This window comes from Pararge aegeria, chromosome 12 (assembly GCF_905163445.1).
Source record: "Pararge aegeria chromosome 12, ilParAegt1.1, whole genome shotgun sequence".
NCBI lineage: Eukaryota > Metazoa > Arthropoda > Insecta > Lepidoptera > Nymphalidae > Pararge > Pararge aegeria.
Window position 1 is genome coordinate 6,433,845 of NC_053191.1, and position 19,703 is coordinate 6,453,547.

The 19,703-nt window shown below is 35.4% G+C and overlaps 1 protein-coding gene and 1 long non-coding RNA gene across 2 annotated transcripts; one reads left to right on the forward strand and one right to left on the reverse strand.

Moving 5' to 3' along the window:
- Positions 1-15,432: 15,432 nt before the first annotated feature.
- On the reverse strand, positions 15,433-18,064 carry LOC120628193. Its single transcript, XM_039896444.1, has 2 exons — positions 17,577-18,064; positions 15,433-16,345 (listed from the first exon to the last, which is right to left on the reverse strand). Exons 1-2 carry the CDS (start codon positions 17,707-17,709, stop codon positions 15,699-15,701), a joined length of 780 nt encoding a protein of 259 aa, XP_039752378.1. The 5' UTR covers positions 17,710-18,064; the 3' UTR covers positions 15,433-15,698.
- LOC120628194 lies at positions 16,515-16,998 on the forward strand. Its single transcript, XR_005658954.1, has 2 exons — positions 16,515-16,613; positions 16,742-16,998. It is a non-coding gene; the product is annotated as an uncharacterized LOC120628194 (long non-coding RNA).
- Positions 18,065-19,703: the final 1,639 nt, after the last annotated feature.

Here is a 19,703-nt window from a genome sequence, read left to right on the forward strand (position 1 = left end):
TAAGATTAGTTGTAGTTCTAAAAAATTAAAAACAAAATCAAAATCGGTTTATCCTTACGAGAGCTGCGATGCTACAGACAGACACACACAAAATACACAAACACGTCAAACTTATAACATCGCACAGATTTTGTGTGTTTTGTGCATAGTATGTCGGGGGTTAAAAATCCCAGATCGAGAATGAGAACTTATTTTGGCTTTTCTGTTACTGTTAATATCTCTTGGCGGCTAAATTAGTCTAAGAAGATCTTTGAATAACTTTTCACTGCGTCATATAAACATATCCTGGCATAAAATAAAAAGACTTTGCCATTTTTTATCACAATTTCGTTTTAATAAATTCACGCGAGACCGATGAAATAGAGGTTATACGCAAATTAGGCTCGTCTACATCAAGGAACGCTTACCTTTAATAAGTCTGGGGAATCTCACAGCTCCTGCAAAGAAAAAGAATTTCTTGAATTTTGTGATTTTTCTGATTATACGCGAAGGTATTTAAAGTAACAGTTCATCCAAGTGAAATATAAAACAATATATGTATCAAAAAGTACATCTATATGCTATTTTGCAGCGTCCTTCATTAAGGAGTTTTGTCCTCTGCGAGAGATGTTCATCAGATCCTTAACAAATTTATACGACCAATTTTAAATGAAATATTACTAAAGTAATCACTTAAGAAGCGGTGTTAACCTAGAGGGTAAGGCTTCGACTTTCCTTCCGTGGAGACCGAGTTTGATCCCCGGTATGCACCACCGACTTTTCGGAGTTATATGCGTTTTTAATTTAAGAAATTTAAATATCACTTGGTTTAACGGTGTAGAAAAAAACATCGTGAGATATTTGCTGCTGCTTGCCTGAGAGTTCTCCATAATATTCTCAAAAAGGTGCGAAGTATCCCAATCCGCACTTGGCCAGCGAGGTAGTTCGTCCCTTCTCATTCTAAGAGGAGACCCGTACCCTGTAATGGACTGGTAATGGGTTGGTGATTATGAAGAATCCGTTAAGATACGAAGTAAAAACTAAACTTAACTTAGTAAACAGTTTAAGCACACTAATTAACCACGATTACTCATTACTCTATAAATCACTAGCTGTTGACTGCGCCTTCGTCCGCCTTTGTTTTCTTTTTAAAGCATATTTTTAAGTCGAGGGTTCTTGTAGTTTTTAATCTTCAATAATAATTATTTTTCAATTAACGATATCTAAAAATAAATTTTATGAATTTGCGATAACTTCTACAGTAAATGTCCGATTGGAAGTATTTCTAAAAGTATTTTACTGCTATATAAATATTCTTGATCATAAAGCTATTGAGTAATAATAATATATGAGTGAGCAGCAGCAGTTTAAAAGCATGTCAAATATGCAAATATATCAGTTCCATATGATAGTATGAAAATACTCATAAGCTCGAATATTCTTATTCATTGAAATAGCTTTGGTACTAATGTTAACCACTTTTGTTTTTACCGGTGTTCTAATACAATTATTGAACACAAAAGCTGCTATTGCGACTTTACTCAGATCGATAGATATATTCTCTCGCGGGCTTTTTTGTAGGTTAAAATGAGTACTTAACTTTGTAGATAGGATAACAATGAGTAATTTTACAAAGTAACACATAATTTTCTCAATATTTTTTTCAGCGCACGCCAAGCAATCAATTTTATAATTAAAATTTTCCAACATTAGATTACATTATTGCAATATGCTTAAGAAAATCCATTTAAAAATAAAAAAATATAGCCTTTGTTACTTTGTGATAATTTAGGTTCCTTTTGGCGATTTAAATTAAAATTAAAATTAAAATCGGTCCAGTACTTTCGGTTTCGGGTACAAGCAAACAAACAAAAAATCTTTCCACTTTATAATACTAGTATAGATAACTGCCTGCATTCGACTACGTATCACAAAGTCCTGGATTTTATTTCTAAATCTCGCCTAAAATTATTAATTACGTTTAATTCTAAATGACAACCCGTCAGGAAACTGGTTTTATCCATCCCAGTGTCTCTTAGAACTTATTAAGCACTTGATTCCGATTATTGCTACTATAAATAAATAATAAATAAATAAATATACTACGACACTACACACATCGCCATCTAGCCCCACAGTGAGCGTAGCTTGTGTTATGGGTACTAAGATGACTGATGAATATTTTTTTATGAATAACATTCATAAATACTCTTAGAATATACATATAAACACCCAGTCATTTTCCAGTAATGGGAGTCGAACCCACGGCCTTGGGCTCGGAAAGCAGGGTCGCTGCAAACTGCGCCAATCGGCCGTCAAACTAACATGACGTCATAATAAACGTTACAAATCAACGAACCGTGTTGGATTAGCGTGGACGATATTATAATAATATTGATTTAAACCAGTTCAAAAGCATGTGAAATATACAAATATATCAGTTCTATATGATAGTATGAAAAATACTCATAAATAAATTATTATGAGGTAGATGTGTACAAAATTACAATATAGATTTTCCTTTAACTGCTCAATGAAAATGCGAGTCCCGTTTACTCTGTCCATTGTCATTAAACATGATTTATTACAGCATACTGCGTATCTCTTGTTTATATGATTCAAAAATTATCTCATATTTCACATGAAAGGTTCACATATTTCACAGAAAAAGGGTTCGCTGGATAATAAATTCAACAGCTGTTATAATATTTTATTATGTTTCTCGCACTTTACGATATTAACCGCTTAAACTGCAAAGCATTTCCGCGCAGTACATAACGCATTCAGAGATATACGCACTTATCCATCTACATATTACTTGATGTCTTTTATTTTGTTATTGTGAAGGCCGACTGGCGCAGTGGACAGCGACACTGCTGTCTGAGTCCAACGCCGTGGGTTCGATTCCCACAACTGGAATATGTTTGTGTGAACATTAATGTTTTTCGGTGTCGGGGTATTTATCTGTATATAATAAGTATTTATGTATATTATTCATATAAATATTCATCAGTCATCTTAGTGCCCACAACACAAGCTACGCTTACTTTGGGGCTAGATGGCGATGTGTGTGTAGTCGTAGTATATTTATTTATTACGTTAAGTTTGATTCCTGGTCGAGCCAATAACTCTAAGGAATTGGATGCAAGGTAAGCCATCGGTACAACTGATAACTAGCGTGTGATAGTGAAATCGTTCAACATGTGGGCTTGCGCCCCATATTTCTCTATTCCCCTTTATTTCCTTCTCTCTCATGAGATCGGAGTGGGTAGAGTAGAACATCAATTAACTGAGGATGGTTATTGTCCGGCGAAGTACTACCGCCTGCACCTACATTACAGCAGCTGCTATGTTTAACTCCCTCTCTCCTATAAGAAAGGAGTTGTAGACTTTCCAGAAGTAGAACATCGATAGGATGAGAATGGGTCTAATTGTAGTAGAAACGTTGTGACAGAACTTATCCGGGGTAGTTAAATTTACTTCTACCGTCTAGCAGTATTACTGTGATCCGGTCAAAAGGGCGTTGAAGCCGGCGTGATCATTGCCACATTGACTTAAAACCTACGCCATAGTGTACACTGGGCGATACTCGTAAGAGGTGTTTCTTGCATATCCTATCCGAAGCGTTGCTCTGTTGATACGTGATGGCCGTTTACTTACCACAGGTGGACAAATTGCTCGGTCCACAGAACCATGACAAAACAGAATTATAAGATACAACACACTAATCTGGAAGAAGTAGGAACTTTTAATGACAATGCAACTTTTAAAATTATAAAGTTCTTGTTATTGTTTGAAGTACACTTGAAAATGTGTCTAATTTTAAATAAGCTATCTAATTAAGCCACACGGAGGCTCTGTCTGCAGTTCTTTCTCCGTAAATTCGGTAACTTAACAAAACACTTGAGTAAAAAGTTTGTTGGAAATGGGGAGTGCTCCGAGACGGAGTGGTCTACTTTAGAAGAAGCACTTTGGAGAAAAGTCTGCGGGTTCGTAAGGTACCGCTAGTTTGAATTAATTTAAATTGATTAAGTAGGTACTTCGCACTTACCTGCAGTGGTTAGAAAAATAGGACAGTTAAAATTTCTTAAAGCTTTTGTCATTCTAAAACTTTGATATTAGTTATAATATATATATACTAACTGTTTTTTGATGTGGCATTTAATGTAGTTGTAGTTCTAAAAAAAATTAAAGTATTCAGTATCGCTAAGCCTTAAATGAGGTGTTTGCTTCTGTCCGCTGAGGAGTTCCTCTATCTCCAACCACATTCATCAGATCTACACGAAGTTTGGGCTAAATTAAACACATATTATAACCTCTATAGTACAAAAATAATTATTTAAATCTGTTATAATTTGTCGGAGTTATGGTGTTAAATCGTCAAACACTTTCATCCCCTCTCCCAAAGGAACCTTTTTTTTTTTTTTTTATACAGAGAAAATGCCTGACTCATACTACTCCGTTGGGGAAACGGAGTAGTTATGTGGGACTTGCACCCACTAAAAACTCTGTGTGTCCCTCGATAGCCCTATAAGTGAGAGCACGGGGTTCACTTGCGTATTCACCGCACTCTCGCCAAGGTTTTGACCCCCCAGTGCGTGGCGGGTCCTATCATCATTGGCCTGATCGCTGCCAAATCCTCCAGAGAGGCGTACACTACACGGCACGCCACCTTCTTAGGCCTGTCATTAGTTGGGTGGCAAACTTCCCCTTAAATTCGCGACCCGCGCGCCTACAACTCATGGAGGCCGGAGGTCATTGGTTGCTCTCCGGCGCCCGGTTCGTCTCCTGCGAGAGGGGAGTGTTGATGTTCTTTCTCTGTGTTTATGTCAGGATAAAAAGTATCCTATATTACTTCTAACATTTCCAAGAATAGGTGTACAAAGTTTCATGAGTTATTTTATATTTATTCTTCCTTTAAGATGATGTGATAATAATGTATTTTTGAATATTTTACTGACAAAAAGATGCGCTAAATTTACTAGCGAAAAGGCTAATTACAGTTGGATCACTCGTCACACAAGGTTCAGCTTTCCGAGAGTGCACATGTGATAAGAATGTAGACCTTTCTAATAATGTAACAAGAAGCTGCGAAATAATTCAAAATCTGGATTCCAACCAGTTCCAGTACTATGAATATTTCAATAAGTTAGGAAAACATTAATCAAAAATATCAATCTGGTGGATTAAAGAGCTGGTTTCGAAAGTAGAAATCTATTAAAATATTACGGTGCGGTGAGCTAAATATATATTTTCATTTAATTCCTCAGTCAGCTACGTTAATACGCTTTCTGCTTTTATTTTTATCACGTTAAAGACGCGGTGAGTGGTGTTTCATTTTATATAATTCAATATGAGTAGGTATATAGATATAATCCAATGAGAATACAAACACTAGTATAAACAGTTATATGTACGAATTAAATACAGATTAAATAAGCTCCGAACGATATTATCCCGATATGAAACGTAAAAGATTAAACAATGAATAAAATTAAAGCCTATCATATTAATAATTGAAAATCGATCTGTTCCAGTATTACAAAACTTGTAGCAATAACATTGGCAATTCCGATCATAGCAACTGTCGTTATTGCTTGAAACTTTGGCACTCTATCTTGTTAGAACTAATGCAATCATGTTATTAGTGCAGCCCTTTTTCAAACTGGAGATGCTTCCATCAATAATAAAGTACATAGATAGGCTCACAATATTTACATGAAAAATTGGTTGTCTCCTACAAATTGGTAACCTATTTTCATTAATTTACTAGTGAAAAGGTGTTTGCTTAGCGGCTAAGCTGTTAAAGTGACGGAAAAAATATTTTTATTCATTTTCAATAAGAAGGTTGGTCAAATATTTTTAAACCCAATCAATTTTAACATACGAGTAAAAACGAAATGCTTGAGATTTCCTAAAAGCAACGGTAATGGGGATTTCTATTCTAAAATTGAGTTGTATGAATAGAGTTATCTTCAACAGCTGAACTAGGTGTTTGGAAGTTATCTTTCAAATTCCAAAGTCTTGTGTCACATGTTACCAGTAACTTCCTGTGAATCTTGTAGTTTATGTTTACCTAATAGGGAATCCAGCAACGCTGGAGTTCCCATTCCGAGATCATATATCCGAACACTCCAACATACTTTATGGTTCCTACGTGGCTAATTGCCACTTCTGCATTTGTAACTACAGATCTTCTACAAAACAAAAGCAAAAAAGAGCAAAACTCTCACTACCACCCGCTGTCATTAAGTTAAATAAAAATCACTAAAAACTTAACTCTACGCTTACTGAAACGTAACACGATACGTTTGGTTTATCCATACTAATTTCATGAATGAGAAAGTATGTCTGATTATTTTTTTGTGTGTTTGTTCGATTGACCTCATTTAAAAAGCGGCATTTAAAAAAATGCTATTTTTATCTATACATGGCTTCACCACTCAACTTATCCTGTTGAAATTTCTAATCTCGCTATGGGATACATTTAATCCTACGAATAATGTTTTAATAGTATTAAATGTATCCTTGTCGCAGACAACCACTAGTACTCAAATAAAATCGAGCATTAAGATTAAAAAGTCAACGATGATTACGAGCGTTCACGATTTGCAAGGTTGTATAAATACAAAAAAATTAGATAACATAGATAGTGACATATTAAATCAATGGGTAAACATAACGCATACAACGGTTATATCTTTCGTTATTAGTCTTGGCCCATTCGTACAAAAATAAAATGTTCTCTCGATTACCCACAGTTTTTGGTTACCATATTTTGTATATCCCTTCTGATTGTCGACAATATCCGCTTCCTTAACTGAATTTGTGCTTCGGACGCTCGTGGCGATTTAATCATGATAGTCAAAGAGACCACATACGAAATACCTAGGATCGCATATAAAACAATAAAACGGTGATAAATCACTGGAACTTTTGTTAGAGCGTGCCCAAATGTTTATATCTTGAAGCAAACTCTTATAGTGACTACACTGCTAGTCAGCACAGTTAATAAAAGTTTTGCACTTACTGAATTGTAGAGTCGTTCCCTAGTTTCGCAACATTTAAATTAACTCAATTGCACACGTTTTATACTAGTACATTCTGTACAATCGTTCCGATAGGAGCGGTACTTGTAGAATTGTAGATTGACTAAAACTTATAAAAATAAATTTCGTAAATGGAAATAAGACTGTTTCAAATTTTGGGGCTCAAAATTGAGTAGTGAGCGTGAAAATACAAACTGTCAAAACTTACAGACTTTTTATAGTTATACTCTCATTATAATGAATTTAAAAAAAAAAAATTACATTTATGACCTAAATATTAGGTATTCTTATTTAATCATGAAGAATAAGAATGATGATTTCATTAAAATAAATAGAGGGTTGAATAATTCCTACTAACTTTCAGGTTTTAGATCCGGTTTTACAGAGCCACGTTAAAATAAAATTTATAAAACGGTATCAAATATTTTACGGTACCTAGGGTAAAAATAAGTTTCTTAAGATGTATATTTTTTTACTTACATCCCTGTGTTCTAGCGATACTGTCATCACTTTCGCGATAGACGTAAAAAGTGAATAAAGTTCTAATATTTCGCTTCAAGGGCATTCGCTTCTTTTATCCGTTATCTCCCATACTACATTCGCGGTAGCGACAAAAAGCCCATTATCTACTAGTCCCCTCTTATCTTGTAAACGGCCACGCTTCCTTTTAACTTTGACTAAATCCATTTCAGAGACTTTTATTGATAAATTTCCGCGGCCTTTTCGAAATAAAGCGCTTAAATAATTCTGAGTCAATTACTTAGTGCTTCTAGGGCAATATTTCTGAGACGTCGGCAAATAGATTGATATATCTAGTCCATTATGGAAAAGAAAGCTGCAATATGAAAGCACTCAAAACAGATAAAGGGTCACTGCTGTCTTTGATTTTGACTTAGCATATTCGCGTGCAAATATCAATAAAATCTATCGAAATAAATTAAAGTGTTTTGAGATTGAGTTTCATAATCATCAGCGTCAGCCTGTTTATGCACACCTATGGGACATTACACTCTACGTGGTTTTCGTATATATATATATTTTTTTTTAATTGGAAGACCAAGAATTGTAAATACTAAATAGTAAAAAAATTGGTCGACTTAAAACTAATAAAAGGTTTCCATAGATAAGTTTTATATAAATAAGAACCTGGTACCAACTGGTAGAACCCAGCAAAAATGCAGCAAACTATAGCTAAAAATAAGTTTACCTAACATGCTAACCTAATAAAAAAAAAAAAAAGTTACCCACATGGTCACCTAACAGTTTATCTAATAATATAGTAAAAAAATCAATTTCGGGGTCATTTTAAATAGAATTAAGAAGGCTCTCGCCTTCTTAATTCTATTTAACACGGATTTACACGGATTACTAAATAATTAAATCTGCTCTTAGTTTTAGTTAAAATTGTGTTCAAAATCTTTTTATGCCTAGGTAATCGTGAGGGTACAATAAAATCTAACTTAGTAAGTAATTCCGGTTTATCTATTGACCCTTTAACAATGTTAAATAAGAGACAAATGTCGGCAATATTTCTACGTATATAAAGGGGTACAAGGTATATGATCTAAACAGCTCTCTGCTGTGTGGGTGGGCGCGCTTCAGTGTTAATTACCATACATTACTGATATCGGCTTAACACGTTCTCAAAGGCACGGGAATTGACAACGCTCATATCTGGTACCAAAAATTTTCCAGCCATAGAACCTAGAAACCCGTCTTCCATGGTAGACTAAGAGCAACAAGGTGCTATAAAGTTACCGTTACATTAAATTAATAAAAAGAAAAAAAAACGCATAGTAATATGAAAGAGACTTGTAGTGTTTGATTACTGGTGTTACAAAGAACCTCATCCATCGGGGCGGCTTTGTCTCCGTCAAAAATACGGGCTCACACATTTGAAACTGTGAGGCCGAAGTTTTCAAACTACTCGTCGAGAAGAGAACACTGCGACGTCGCGCAAGCGACAAGCGAACATAAAAGTTTGCGACACACTTTCCTTTTCGTCTCTCTACTTTGACTTGGCGTTATCCCGTTTATGCTACACCTGTACGTTGGCGTATTATGAATACAATAGAGATAAATAAAACATTAACAAAAAATTAAAACAATAAACGACTTTGCATTATTAAATTCATATTGTTAAGCTCTGATTCAAAAGTAGCACATGACCTCAGAAATAAAATGTAAAAGTTTTTAATGAATACTATGAAAATTGTATTACACTACCTTCTAAACACCCTATTTCCAACTAGCCTAGTTATTATAACTAACGTCAAGTTAGTTATAATAACTAGGCTTACTTAGTTGTGGTTTCTAAGATATAGATCTTCATAACAACGGCCAAGTTAAGCCTATTTTCCGGAAAGTGATTTTTGTAGAAAATGTCCTTAATTTGAACAAGTACATCATTAAAATGGTATTACGTTACAGCGATAAAAAAAATATTGTTCCTTTTATTTAATCTACACAGTCAACTTAATCTACAGAGCTTCATTCAGTCCATGGGTACAGTAAGATGTTATAGCTCACAGAGGGATAGACTCCATTTATAAGACGTCAAAAAATTCCGTCGTCGTTCGTCTCCGGCTAAATTATGGATTAAGTGCTAAGATGCAAATTAGACCTACAGGACGAAGAAAAAATATTACTTAACCTTGAAAGAAATCAGTTTAGGTCATCCTGAAAATGTGGTTATTTCATGAAAACATATCAAGGCGGAAGCAATCAATTAGGGGCATGGGAAAATTTTGCTGAAACTCTATTTTACATGGTGGAATAGAATTATTGGATGGAACAGACGTTACTATGTGGAAGTCGGTAGTCAATAAAATTTATAAAATTAACTAGGTGATACCCGCGACTTCGTTCGCGTGGATTAAAGTGTTTTATTTCCACGGAAACTCTGTTATTTCCCGGGATAAAAGGTAGCCTATGTTCTATTCCATGTCAAAGCAACATGCATGCCTAATTTCATACTAATCCGTTCCGCTGTTTTTGCGTGATTCAGTAACAAACATCCATAGTTTCACATTTATTATATTAGTAGGATGTGTGTGTTGTTAATATTCAAATAACGTCTTTTTAATATTAATTAAAGTTTGTACAGTAACAAATAATTCCTGTCTGTCTTTCTGTCTGTTTATTTCGGCTAAGCCCCGAAACGGCTAGACTGATTTAGACAGGAATTCACAGATACGTGGAGAATATAAAAGTTACTATACTCTTCGATCACTTTTTTTTTAGGAATAAATAACACCATGGAAACTAAGTTGAATGCTTATTGAAAAAAAACAATCAGCACAATATTTTCAACTTTCACTATTTCAGGACAGTAAAGACTCTTAAGGATCATAACATCTCATTGTACAAAACTGTTCCAGCCATGATTCTGTTTGGATAAGATTAAATAGAAAGGGTTCGAGCGATTTAGAATTTCCCTTTGAAAATAAAGGCTTTGAGTTAATATTTGTATACGCCCAATGTTTCGTTATTTTTAGTTGAAAGTTCAACGCTTTAGAAGATTTATTTATTACTGTGCGTACCAGTTAAAAGATTATAGATTATCTCTTTTAACCAGCTGACCTCTCCCAGCTTCCCTCAGACGGCTCTTAAGTATTTTAAAATAGTATGCTTTCCAGGTTTTTCTGTCTACAAACTTTCGGGATTAATCTGCAACCTGTTTAAGTTCTCGCTGTCCGATGGGGTGTCTACCAGCCCTGCGATTTGCAGTTAGGGTCACCGCTCCTCCAATATGGAACGTATTAGATTCATAACTTACCCGGCTTAAGGATAACTCCGGTTCTTAAAGGATCGATGCTAGCTGCTTGGCATCGGCCGCTTAGTGACTCTCTCTTACTCTCTTAGCGAGCTTTTTAATGGCCATCATATTTCGAAAACAAATGTCACCACTGTCAACACGCCCTGTTTGGAGATTTTTGTATTTTCAGACACTGAAGCATTGTGGATGTGAGTGAAAGATGAAAATAAGTTTACCTAACGATTTACACCCCACAGCCGGTGCAGTGGGCAGCGACCCTGCTTTCTGCGTCCAAGGCCATGGGCTCGTATCAACTGGAAAAATGTTGTGTGTGATGTGATGAATGTTTTTCCGTATCTGGGTTTTTATCAGTATATTATAAGTATTTATGTGTATTATATTCATACAAATATTCATCAGCTATCTTAGAACCCATAACACAAGCTACGCTTACTTTGGGGCTAGATGGCGATGTGTGTATTGTCGTAGTATATTTATTTATATTTACCGAACCAACTGGGATAGGCCTATCTCGAAATTGTACCTACATTACTGGACTGCGTTTCCTAGGTACTTTTATAATAATACTGTTATATTATTTCATGAGCAGAGTTTACATCAATCACAAAGTGGAGTGAAACATAAACATCAGACGTAATCATCATCTTCTTTGTCATCAGTTTTTTATATAGTTATAATTTATAACTATACAAAAAACTTATGATTATAACTTATAATTGATGAACCTAGCACACGTCGCACCTAATGATAAGCGGAAATCCATCGCCAGTAATTACACCGGCAACCACGCCCTGTAGACTGGAACACAGAAATGGTAGTAGGTACTTCCCCGGACGAGCTTTGTCACTAAAAGCCTTACTACTGCAAATGGTAATGTATATCTATTCCTATATACCTCTATTCACTTCCGTCGCATTTGACCAATTATTGTATATCTCTATCCTACCTTTGAGCTTTCAAACACATTAAGCACAATCAAGATTTAGGTTAATCAATCAATCCGCTAAGATAATGTCCATGTTACTAATGTTAGCCATCAGATTGGCATTAATCCTAACTCCTAATCTAATAATTGACAGAGCGATGCGCTTTCTCCAAGTTTACTTTGATGAATATGCATTTCGGTTGACCGTCTGTCCGTCTGTCAGAGCCGTACCTATAATCTCTGAAACTGTCAAATGTAAAAAATAGTCACGTAAAGGCGTATTAAGCCTACCAATCCGCACTGGGCCAGCGTGGTGGGCTACGGCCAAGACCCCCTCTAATTTTGATACGAGATCCTTGCCCTGTAATGGGCTGGTAATGCAGAATAACAAATAATATTTTTTTTTACTACTTTATAAGTTAGCCTTGACTGCAATCTCACCAGGTGGCAAGTGATAATGCAACTTTAATAGTTTTAAGTGACAATGTTAGATGGTGATAACAAAAAAAAACAACTAAGCTAAGGCTAAGTTTGTTGTGGGCTTTTTCTTAGACCAGGGCGCGTTTGGAACCCTCGTAGCTTTAGTTTTAAGATGACGAATTTAATTTTGTAGTTATCGCCATCAACTCACTTCTATTTTATATTTTACGTGTAATGTACGCATCAAAAGTGCCATATATGTGCCTATTTAAATAAAGAAATATTTGACTTTGACTTTGACTATTTGCAGTCTAAGATGGTGCGGGCTAACCTGTAAGTCATATTTAGCCCATACCCCTAATAATAGTAATGTTTAGAGTTATAACTATCTTGATGTAACATGGAGTTAAATCACGATAGTTAGTAGGTACTCTAAATATTCCGAAACATTTTCCCTATCCCTACTAATATTATAAATGTGAATGTAAGTTGGTTTGTTACGCTTTCACGCAAAAACTACTGAACCGATCATCATGAAACTTTGGAAACAAATTCTTGGAGGTAATAGAAGTAATATAGGATACTTTTTATCCCGAAATTTCAGCTCAGTTCCTTTGGGAGAGGTGACGAAAAAGTTTGACGATTTTACACAAGGACTAAATAAAAAATGTTAGAAATATTCTTCGTTAACCTTTAGCATATAAAACAACTAACAATGCGATTTCGATTCGTCCTATAACGATTACTATTTTTTGTAAGTGATAGGAAGAGCTGAAACTAGTCAGACAGTTCTTTTCAGATATTTTTTATGCGAATAGATTTTTTTTTTATAAGAATACACAACTTAAAAATTTCATTTCATTTCATCTTGCATTTCTATGCTTAGAACATACACTCACTTCTTTCTTGATAAGGTGATTTGATATTTTGTATAAAAGCTCACGGGTGTAGACACACCTTTTCAAGCTTACGTTCTCAAAGTACGAAAGCCTCTCTCTGGACATTTGATAGGCCATTGTGTTGAACGGCTTTGCCACGATAGTGTAACACGTTAACGTTTGAGCCAAAAGTTCCCATTACAACCAATCTCCATCTAATACCATGATTTAGTGATAGAAGAGTGCAAAAACACTGTTAAACGAATTTTTACTTTTAACTTACAGCAGGACCTATGGGAACCCTTGGGATCAATAAAGAGCTCTTAATAGAGTTTTAATTATTATGACTAGGGTTGCCACTTTCATTTAATGAATTAATAAATCCAGATTTTCATTTTTCTTGTGTTAAGTTAACCAATATTAAGGTAACGAATCACTTTATTGAAATAAAATTACCTAGAAAGCAACTAGGCATGGAAAAAAAATAACGAATGTTTTTCATTTAAAGCGGTGATAGCCTAGTGGGGTAAGGCTATGGCTTTCCTATCGTGGAGACCGAGTTCAGGCCCTGCACGCACCACTGACTTTCGGGGTTATGTCCGTTTTTATTCAAGCAATTTAAATATAATTCACTTCAACGGTTAAGGAAAACCATTCGCACTTGGCCAGCGTGGTAGACTACGGCCTAAACGGATCTCATTCTGAGAGGAGATTCGTGCTCTGCAGTGGACCGGTAATGGAGATTTATGATGACACGAAATCCATGCGATATTTTATCGATGGGACCTGTTCTGATAAAATTGCAATAAAAAATAAAGCAATTTTTCTAACTAAATATACCAGATGTTTCCTTTAGTAAACGACAAAAACCTGCAAGTGTCCAAAATAGGTAAATTAAATTTTTCCCCAGTACATTATTGTTGTTTTTGTGCCTTATCAAAAAAATGTGCATGAATTAAGTTCAGTTAGTAGCCCTATTGGTAAATCCCTAATGGTAAACTTCGGTTGATAACAACCATTTTACGATTCGGGCAGAAAATGTTATACACAACTTCAGGCCCAAAGTAGTAATTATATTTCAGTCCAGTCGACAAGTTGAAAATGGTACATAATAGAGATAGAATACTGCTCTTAAAACTATATTAATACTACTATTAATATTTAATATTAATAGTTTATGAAATATTGTCAAAAAACTAAATGCAATTTTTTTGTCATCTTTAATTGTTTATAACTTTTGCAATTTTTTAATCGTGTAATTAATACACGATTTTGGCACATTTTTCTAGGCGCCATTCCGGATCCAATGAGCTATCGCACATAATTTTAAGAGCAGTATATCTATTTTGTACCATTTTCAACTTGTCGACTAGACGTTTTACTATGGTTTACACGTGTTCATATAATACGTTGATCTTTCGTATGATATGTGCGGGGAAACACATTTTATGGCGTGGTAAACTCCATATAAATACACCCTAAAACCGTATCTACGTTTTTATTTAAATTATGAAAATTAAGCTTAATTTCCTATAGTTCGCGAAAAGCAGGAGAATCTGTATGGTTGAAGAGATGTTGACTTTACAATGAATAATTGTTAAGTCATTGTAAAGCAACATCTCCTGACCATCCGATCCATCTCCATGCTCCAAGCAATAATAAGACAATATAAGCACTTTTAAAACGTCTAGTTTGTCCGTTTGTAATGACTTAACCACTGATTCGGAAGGCCAATTCTATCGAGAAGCCGTATTAGGTTAGGAGTGTTGGTTTAGTATAACTGCCATACCGCTAACAGGGTTACCTACCTGCGCTACCATCTTAGGGTCCGTTCACACAGACCGGCTCGGAGAGCATCGGCCTGCTTTTTTCTTTTCACACAGACCGGGTCGTATACGCTTGGAATTGGCCGGAGCGGAGCCGCCAACTATTTCACATCGACCGGCTGGAAGAGATCTGAAAGCGGGTGCGGTTGGATGTGCTCGGAGCCGGTCGGATGCGCTCGGAGTCGGGTGGATACACTACAAAGGCAGTGCCAGTATTCCGCGCAGTCTAAGTTTTGTTTTCGGTGTGTTAACGTGTGCTTTTCGAAACATGGATTTAGATAGCTCCGACGAAGAAATATATTTGTTAGCAAGATTACTTGAAATAGAACATAGGAAACGTAAGCGCAAGCGGAAACAAATATGGGTAAAACATATTTGGAAAAACAGACTAATCCATGGGGAGTTTCACACCATTTTCGAGGAATTGAAGAGAGATAGCCTAAAATTTTATGAGTATTATCGTATGGAATATTGGCAATTTTTGAAATTGACAGATTTGTTAAGAGTACATATAACAAAAAAGACTACAAATTATCGTTGCACCATTACAGCCGAAGAAAGGTTAACGGTAACTTTAAGGTAAATAAAAAACAATTATTTATACTAATCATGTTATTTAGATCACAAAATCACAGCCCTCCATTTATTAAGCATTGTTTACGTTAATGAAATGTAAATTACTTATACTAATCATGTTAAATAACACAAACATCTAAATAGATCACAAAATCACAGCCCTCCATTTATTAAGCATTATTTACGTTAATGAAATGTAATTAAATAGTACAGATTTGTGTGTGTTTAATTATTATTATTATAATTATTATTGTTTTTGATTGTTTATTATTTTGTATTTTGTGTGCTGGTATTGTACCCGTAAGTAGTCTGATCTGGATAGTTTTGAGGAATATAGGTTTCGTTTGACACTAGGTAAGTAGATTGATTAGTCGATGGCGGTGAATTTATAGACAAAGAATAATTCAAATCTGTACTATTTTCATACAGACTTAATTCAGCTTCATTAACAATGTTAAACACGCGCCTTTTAATTCGTGCTTGGACTTCTTTTGGGAATGTTTCCACTGTATCTGACATAGACAAAAAAAAATTACGTAATGCCTTGTCACGGGGTGTAGTATTTCTTTTTTCTTCAAGATACTCTTCGAAAACCGTAGCAACATCTTTGCTTAAGCGTGGTCTCTTTTTCGAGCCAGAAGTACTTGCAAGCGATTCAACTTCAGAATGGTCAGAACGTTTAGATGATGTCGATGGTGGTGGTATTGGTGTGCCAGGCTCTGAATCATCCGATGATAATGTTACATTAGATATTTGGTTTCGATTGCGAAAAAATGGTATTATAAAAGAAAGTTCTTTTTCAAATTTTATCAATTTGGACGTAGTTGCACCATCGCCACTCTTGCCTTTTCGGTTATAATAGGCTTTTCTGAAGTTATCTCGCAGTTTCTTCCAACGATCCTGGCACTGCGTCACTGGAAAGAACAGAAATGAAAAATTAATAACATAACTCTTTTTTATTTTATAGTTCGTTTTGGTACGGCAGTCTTATATTTCTATTTTGTGTGTTTGTTTTATTTTTACAGATTCCTCATCACTGGTTGCAGTTTCAAAAACTTGTCATTTAATTTTCGAACTGGAATTTCTACAGTTCATTCAATTATTCATGAGACAATCAGAGTAATTTGTGATGTTTTGATGCCCATAGTTATGCAGATGCCAGATGAAGAAATGTGGGAAAAGGTTTCACGTGATTTCTTTAATATTTGGAATTTTCCTAACTGTTTGGGCGCTATAGACGGAAAGCATGTCAATATACAGGCACCAGATAATAGTGGAAGCTTATACTATAATTATAAAAACTTTTTCAGTACAGTGTTACTAGCTGTGGTCGACGCGAAATACAGTTTTTTAATTGTTGATGTCGGATCATATGGTAAAAATAGCGACGGCGGAATTTTACAGAATTCAAAATTTTGGAAAAAACTCAACACCAATAAGTTAAAGCTGCCCCCAAATAAACCTCTACCTAGTACCACTGAAAGCTTACCACATGTTTTTATAGGAGACGAGGCATTTCCTTTGAGCAATAATATATTGCGGCCGTATCCAAGAGAACAAGCAAGAACAGAATTATCAAAAAAAGTATTTAATCTGCGTTTAAGCAGGGCAAGAAAAGTCGTAGAATGTGCATTTGGAATGCTAACTCAAAGATTTGAAATTTATCAAAAACGAATGAAAATTCAGCCGAAGTACTGTGATTTAATTATATTAGCAACTACATGTTTACATAATTTTTTAATAGAAAATCGGACGCCAGGACAAGAGAATGAATTTCACAGCAATATAAATTTATTAACAGCAATAACAGACAATAATAATGAAAACAGTTCTAATAGCGACGCAGTTCTAACCACAAAGAATAAATTTAAGGATTATTTTTCATCAAGTGGTGCTTTAGATTGGCAAGATCAAGTGGCTACGCGAGTTTCTTAAGTTATATTTAATAAAAATTGTCTACTACATAAGTATATTCTAACGATCAGATACTCAAACGAGTTTTTAAAGTAAGGGCGCATTTAAACTCATGTTATTCCTATTTTGACTTTGAATCTAACACGTCGCAGCACGAGTTTAAGAAGCCCTTGCTTTAAAATTCGTTTGAGTATCTGGGGGTAGGTGTAAAACAATGAAAACCTTACTTACCACTTATTCCGAGACATTTGCTAATTTCCTCCCATGCATTGTCTTTCATTATCCGATCGCTATATGATGGCTTGGTTATGTCAAATAAACACTCATATTTTGACACGAGTATTATTAATTTTTCATCATTCATCTTTTCGTACAAGTACGCACAACTATTACGTTCAAATGTTGCTATCAAAATGGCGGTCGGCGCGGCCGCAGCGGGCACGCAATCGGAGCCGATCGGCTACGCGATAGAGAAAGAGCACGCAATCGGAGCCCATCGGCTGCGCGAGCGAGAAAGAGCACGCAATCGGAGCCGACAGGCTGCGCAAGCGAGAAAGAGCACGCAATCAGAGCCGATCGGCTGCGCGAGCGAGAAAGAGCACGCAAGCGGAGCCGGTCGGCTCCTTTTATTACTTCACACGAAGCGCGTTCAGGCATTTTTAATGACAAAAAAGGTGCAAATGCAAAAATAAACTTTACTACAATCACTCAAAACACTGTTTCCAACGTGATAAAAATCTGCTCTCCTCTCCGAGCCGGTCTGTGTGAACGGACCCTTAGACTGCGTGAAACTTACCACCTGGTGAGATTGCAGTCAAGGGCTAACTTGTAATTAAATAAAAAATCCAATATGGTGTATCTCATGTTTCACATTTTCCTTCTAAGCAACCTTCTCATTAAACTTTGTATCACAACTGTGTAGTTAGTTACTCTTATTATTAAAAAGCATGAGAGCTTAGTTTCTATGTATGTGCAAAATTCTGTATAATAAGTCGAAAATAACTCAATATTCGGATAAGGTATCCTTTTAAATTGTTGTAAAATATAAGGCAATAAATGCATTTGCAAGTTTAAATGAAATAAATTCCGACTCAGATACAAAATATGTAAAAAAGTTTGTCGCTTTTATACGAAAGCCCTTTTTTGAATTGAATAAAAAAAAACCGTTTGACAAAAAATCAGTTTTTCCTTTAAGTCCGAGCGAACCATCACGTATCGACACGTTGAAACCGTTTCCAATTTGTGTAAAACCTGATTGCGTTCAGGACCTTTCGTTTAATTTAATTACGTTATCGGGCACGTCCCCATCGCACCCCTGGGCCTTACCTGCCGTTTTATCCACGTCTTCGTTTTTATCTTAGAATAAGCGGTTTCAGGATATAAAGAGCGGATGGTGGCCTAACGACTTTCGACACGTCCTTGTGTGAAAAACCCTATAAACCCGTATAGAGTTTTTGATACAACTATCTTTTTCGTGATTTGATTAATGCACTATTATCTTCAGAAAATTCATAGCCCACTGCTGGGCCCAGGGTTACTTTCTCTGATGAGAAAAATTCTGGTACAGACATCGAGATTTAATAATATTACCCCTACAAGACAATCGTATCAAAAGACTTTTGTTATGATGATTATAATAAACATCAATATCATCATCTTATTAAGGTTTATTCTATAACCGACATCATATTTGTTGTATGTTGTACAGAAATAGATGCATACACGCAACAAAATGTGAATCTTCAGCGTGATGAAAATTGTGAGGTGTCAAATTTATCAATGTTTTCAGTTTATAATACGAGTTAGTTGCTCAGACTAACGGCTAAAGAAGTATTATTTTAATAATGCTGTCACTCATTTTTAGAATTAAAATTTATTTTAGGGACGTAAAAGTATAATCCGTCAACCGTTGGAGATAAGTCCTCGGGTTGGAAAGCGTACCTTGTGTTCCCGGTGCGCCTTCGGCGATTGTAGGGACATTTTAGTATGTCCCAGAGTGCCTGAAATAGCGTATGTATTTTTTTATATATACCTCTCTATTTTGTAATTTTCTCCGAACTCAATTCTAAAGTCTTCCAAGACGAATTCTCGGGCAGAAGTATTTAAAAAAATGTTTCCTATTCCACAGTATCCCCATCCCTACTTCCCTATCCTTATCCCTATCCCTATCCCTATCCCTACTAATATTATAAATGTCAATGTAAGTTTGTTTGTTACGCTTTTACGCAAAAACTACTTAACCAATCCTCATGAAACTTTGGACACATATTCTTAGAAGTGTTAGAAGTAATATAGGATACTTTTTATCCCGACATTAAACTTGGTTCCTTTGGGAGAGGGTATGAAAGTGTTTGTCGA

What these genes read in the sequence shown, in the direction of transcription:
- LOC120628193 (XM_039896444.1), bottom strand. Translation starts at nt 17,709, where the DNA reads ATGAATGATGAAAAATTAATAATACTCGTGTCAAAATATGAGTGTTTA. An exon ending in CAAATGTCTCGGAATAAGTG is followed by an intron (nt 16,346 to 17,576) that starts GTAAGTAAGGTT and finishes TGTTCTTTCCAG; the next exon opens with TGACGCAGTGCCAGGATCGT.